At 37.4% G+C, this 5944-nt stretch overlaps 1 protein-coding gene across 1 annotated transcript; it reads right to left on the bottom strand.

Moving 5' to 3' along the window:
* Nucleotides 1-241: 241 nt before the first annotated feature.
* LOC306883191 (lysophosphatidic acid receptor 4-like) lies at nucleotides 242-1270 on the bottom strand (the record flags this gene model as incomplete). The annotated part of the gene is made up of 1 exon (XM_079438313.1): nucleotides 242-1270. The coding sequence occupies one exon, from the start codon at nucleotides 1268-1270 to the stop codon at nucleotides 242-244; it is 1029 nt and encodes a 342-aa protein (XP_079294439.1).
* Nucleotides 1271-5944: the final 4674 nt, after the last annotated feature.

The raw sequence follows: 5944 nt of genomic DNA, 5'->3' as shown, positions 1-5944 counted from the left end.
GCATGCCTGTGTGAACACTAACCACCTTTAATTGACCTAAAAATAGTCAACGCAAACTAATGGACAGAAAAGAATCATAGAAGAGACAAAGGTTATTTAAACACATATGTCCCACGCACATGTGTCAGTGATAAAGTCAAAATTCCAGTCATTTTATTTAACACTACATCCTGAGACTAGAAATTCATGGATATCCTTCTGACAGTAGTCCTGGAACCATGTATTCCTTTCAGAACTTGGTCTAACTGGCTTGATCTTTTCCATTGCTGGTCAGTGTGTCAGGATTCTCCTTGCTAGAAACAGGGCATTCACTCTGCAGCATGTTTTCCTGCATGGCCTGACACTTCCCAGTCGTCAGTGATTTCTGAAAGGACTCAGAGGTAAAGTAATAGACTACCGGGTCAAAGCAGCAGTTGAAGGTTGCAATGCAAAGTGTTATGGGATACAGGGTTCGTGCAAGCCTCTCTACCCAGCAGCTCACGAGTGCTCGACTGCGCACCATGGAATAGATTAATAGAACAGAATTGTAAGGCACAAAGCAGACAATAAAAATGGCCAAATGCACTACAATCATGCGCAGAACACGCTTCTTGTTGGTGCCAGGCTGACACAGGGTAGCAGGTCTTCGTAAGGTCCTTAGCACCATGGAAGAGCATGCTAGATTGATCATCAATGGGATGAGGAAGCCCACCACTTCAATAAAGATGGTGATCTTTGACAAATATGTCTTCCATGTCTTCTTGGAGAATCCCTCGAAGCAGGTGGTACTAGTTTTGGACTGGTTGGTGGAAGAGAAGAATGTGACTGACATGCCCCCACCGAGTATCAACAACCAGATGATACCACACATGATACCAGCATTGCGGCGGTTGCGGATGGAGAGTGAACGGAAGGGGTAAACGATAGCCAGGAAGCGATCCACACTGATGCATGTCAGGAACAGCATACTGCCGTAGATATTGGTGATGAAGGCTCCTCCAGAGATCTTACACAACGTATCACCAAATGGCCAGTGGCGATTCACGTTATAAAATATCTTAAAAGGAAGAGTAAACACAAACACTAAGTCTGATAAAGCTAGATTGGTCATGAAAAGCGTGGTCTCATTACGCATTTTAATGCGACAGCAGAAGACAAACAGTGAAGCACAGTTGGTGACCAGTCCCAGAACAAATGCAACACTGTACACCACACCATACAGGTTGTACTTGAAGGAGTCATCAATGCCACAGTTCTCCATCCCAGTCTCATTAAGAACAAGACTGGCCATGATGGCACTTGCGTTGGAAGCTGTACTTCTGTCTTCAGTTAATTCCCAAAACTCAGCTCTTCATGATCTGTCTTTCCCATCATATTTGCACACATAGTTTCACAAAGCTTCATCGGATGATCACAACTTCTGCTTTGAAAGCACAGCCAGCTACCGTTGTCTAGGTACAGCAGTACTCAAATCCTTAGTTTCCTGCATGGGGGACAACAACAAAAAATAAGTTAGATCTGTTCTTCTCAAACCTGTCCCTGAGACCCCTCACTACTGCACATTTCTAACATTTGCGATTCAGCTCATCAGCTGTGAACTGAGGATGTGTGATGAGGGAGACAGAGGGTTTGCACTCATATATACCTGGTCCATTCTCTGAATGCAGTGCCTTTTCTGACATTTAAAATGTGGACTGAAAATACAAGGAATGGGAAACCAAGAAGATGTGGCTCCACTTTTGTGTTGTCTTGAAGCTAATGTTGGTATTCCTCTGATAAATTGCTACTGTAATGTTTGCTCTCATTAGCTTTTTACTTTTGACATTCTAAAGGTTATACAATCAGATCAGAGCACTAATTCTATTTCTAAAGTTTTAGATTGTCTTGCTTTGAAGTAGGTCCTGTTCCTGGAGGGAAAATGTTCAGACAAGTTTAGCACCAACCAGCTCCAACACACTTTCCTGGAAGCTTCAGGCTTGTTTCATTAGGTCAATTTTGCAGGACAGCGGCCCTCAAGGAACAGGTGAAAAGCACAGATATTCTAGTGCATGCAATCCAGAGTCTCAGGGGGCATTAGAACATCTTCATCAAACCTTAAAATATAGGCAAACATTATAGATATGTAAGGACTGAGATGCTTGTGAAGTGGCATGTACAGAGATGGGGTGTGCATAGACCAAAATAAAATATCGATTTGACCAGAAAAGTGATTTAGTGCTTATCTGTCTTACTGTTCCAGGGTTGATGCTGCAAGCAACATTTCAGGTCCATATGTTGTTAAACAAAAATGCAGTGACACGGATTACACCTGACAGGAAACTTCTTTCACACAATGCCTGTGCTATTTAGCTGCACAACTATAATATTGCATAATAAACTAATTATTGTATTATTACAACTATATTCTAACAATACAAGTTAATATTGAGTATGAATTAATATCAGTTTAGACATAAAACAGTGTGTTTTATTTGCTTGGCCAACTAAAATTTCAAAACAAAGTAACCGTTATGTGAATGACTCCAAGCACAGGTGCAGAGTGTGGTGTTTAGTTCCTGAATGAATTCACGAGTCTCTGAACAACTCTGTTGAGTCAGTGATTCAATGATCCATTAATATAGACAGCTATTTGCTTTGTTCCTGAATGAATCTGCATTTTGAATGAATCATGTGAATGAATGACTCAATTACTGAACACGATTATTTGCCACCACCTACTGGTTGTAGGACTTTCATAATCTTTGACTTCACTTTTCAAAGAGTTATTTCAGGGTTTTAATATCTTATTGTAACTAACAGATCACTTCCTGTATTATATTGTGAATGTCATAATGGCTATTTAACATTATCCCTAAAATTTCAAGTTGGATATGTGGCATATTCAAGTCAATGACTGAAACAACAGTATGCGGCATGTGTAACATGCCAGTGGCATAATGACATATGAAACATTTGTATGAACGTCTCTATTTAAAAATAAATAAATAAATAAATAATAATAATAATGTATAATGACAAATACAATAGATGTGTTGTGATAGTTAACGTAATTTAATGACTAATAATGACAAATAGTGTCATATATTTTTTATATCTGTAGCCAGGGGTTAAATTGGGCAAGGGCCATCTGGGTGTGAGCCCCGAGCACATAGTCTTACCCTGGTAACTCATCAGAGAACTTTCCTTCTACATTTTTAACATTATAGGCTATAGTTTAAACACTTTACTCATTCTTACTAATTCAAGCAATGATGTGACACAGGTCTCTCTGAAATGAATCGAGTGTCTTCAGAAAAGTTTCTATTGCATTTCAACTTTATCTGATAAAGGAGCGTTCACGAGTGCAACGCTGCTTTGTTTACAGCCGTTCCTGTGGAAACTGCTATATTTCTGACAAAGCGTCTCTTACTTGCAGATAATTAATTTGGATTTTCAATAAACTGGTCTGCTGTTTCCCCCATCCGCCCAGATAACCTTGTTTTAAATTAATATAATAATTTATACTTCTGACTTGTCTCTTTCCTTAAAAAAAATGGTTTAAAGGCTGAAATGTGAGTTTTATCATTTTAGATATATTTTTTGTTTTTGTGAAAACTTGTATATCAACTGTAAATCATCTTTTTACAGTCATATTACAGTTTAATATGTTTCCATAGACATTGCCCTACCCTGCTCATATGGTATTCATTGTTATTTATTTATTATTTATTTATTTATTAAAAATCCTGCAGATAGGTGTAGCTATGCACACTGCCAGCATCTAGAATGATTTTGATCAGCATTTTAGTGTTCATAACAGGCTCTCTCAACTTGTTATATTTTACAGTTTGTCAGCTGATATAAGATTGTTTGCATACACGTGCACCCCTCAAAAGCCTGAAACCACAGAGACCCCCCCCCCCCACACACACACCTACATAACAAATCCTGTTTAATCCCTGTCTATTACATAATTTTAACTTGATTCCTTATTCATAACTTTGTATTGTCAGCAATAAAATGTATGACTGCTTAGTACTTGATTCAGATACTTGATACTGGCCTGCATTTCAATACAATGTAAATGCATTCGCTCTGCGCTGTCCAGAGCTATGTGCAGCTTTGCTAAACAGATGTAGGCTAAGGGGCAGCAGTAGATGCAGGATAAATGTTTTGTTTTAGTTTTTTCCCTGGCATGCATAGGTTTCTGCACAGAAAAAAGCCCTGTCTAGCTGCTGCCTCAATATGGTTTGTGTTAAGACATACATTATTTCAGTTGTTTGATAAGAAATAGATAAAATGTAGTTGTAGAATCTGTACAACTATAGTAGCAGATGACTATTATTCTGCTGAATGGAACTGAGGAAGTATTCATTTTGTTGACGAATAATTTTCATCAATGAGACAATAATCTAAAACTTGTTTTGAATGACAAAAACTATGAAGAAAATCAATTGACATTTTCACCAACAAGTAAAAACGAGACGAAAATGTTAGGGTACGATTTGGGAAGAGATAAATTCAGAACGAATCTGCTGCTTGGTTTTGAGGTTAGATACGTACATATGAACCGGCGGAACATAAGCTAACATACACTTGCTGCACTTCCCATAAAATGTTCAAAAATGTCAATATGTGGGAGCAAGGGAAGAGCAGATATATGGATAAATTTCACGACACAAGAGAGAACTCAAGTTTGGTCTGGTTTTCTGAGTGCAGACACCGAGGAATACACACACAGAAAGCACATCTCACACAGCAACAAGTACTCTTTCGCGTCGCATGAACGGAAAAATGCACAAAAATGATCTTAAATTGTCTTAAATTGTTTTTGATGAGAATTCACATAAACACAGCCTAATATGTCTTTAGTGAATGTAAACAGTAGGGAGAATATTGGACGTGAATGCATTGCATCTATTGCATTCGTGCATTCGGTTTTAAAGGAACAGCAGCCAAATTTAGTTGCTATTGTCTGTGGCATCAATGTTAATCAAGCAACAAAAGAAAGACAAAAAAATCACTCACTGCTCTTGACTGAATCACTTTAGTAGCCCTAAATATTAATCTAAATTTATTTAGAAATAAATATGTCTGCTTGAAAAAATGAAGAATATGGTAAACAAGTTGTTAAAAAGAATGCATAATTAGTCAATATAACCATTGGTATTTCATTGAAAAGAAGACCATGTTCTCTGTTTTGTTTTTAACACCCTTTTTCATTATAAAAAAGGTAAACTGCAAACATTCCAAAAGCAAAATAATGCTACCTGGTTTCGACCATGCAATACCATTACTAAACAGTGCTGAAAGACTGTATTCTGTTACAAAACCCCAATGTGGTGATCTAGCTTATAACCCCCAATCTAGCTTATAACCAGGTCAAACCGGCTTGTCACTCTCAACAAGCAATGATTAGGAACATAGCAGACATGATTGTGCCCATGCATGAATAAATTAGATGGTATTGGTATGGTACCAGTATTCTGGAAGTAATCTGGTCTATTTATATTTAATCTTATAAAATTATGAATGCATTTACTCAAGGAGAATAAAGGGATATAATATTTTTTGTTACTACCTGTAATGTTTGATGAAGGAAAGAGAGAGGAGATGCTGGATCTAAGTGCAAGCAGTATTTAATAATGAAACAAAAGGCTATCCAAAACTCGGGGTAAGCATGGCAAACACAAACACTACAACCAAGCAAATACAATGCCTGAAAAAAGCCAGATTCCGATGGTAATTGTTTCTCGTGGGTATGTAAGAGATTTTAAACATTTACAGGGGTCAGTCTGTGATTTCAATGATTTTGTCCAACCGCCACATAAAAATCCCTGATCAAATTACCTATTGTTTTTTGATACCAGTACCATATCAAAATTTATGGTTTTACCATAAAATTTACCATTATGGTTTGACAAACACCAAGGTCATGTGGTAATCCAAAGCCATATATCTAAGTTTACAAGAAGAAATCAATTCA

This window comes from Barbus barbus (genome assembly GCF_936440315.1).
Source record: "Barbus barbus genome assembly, chromosome: 17".
Lineage (NCBI taxonomy): Eukaryota > Metazoa > Chordata > Actinopteri > Cypriniformes > Cyprinidae > Barbus > Barbus barbus.
The sequence above is the reverse complement of the archived record's forward strand: the minus strand, read 5'-3'. Positions and strand labels throughout refer to the sequence as shown.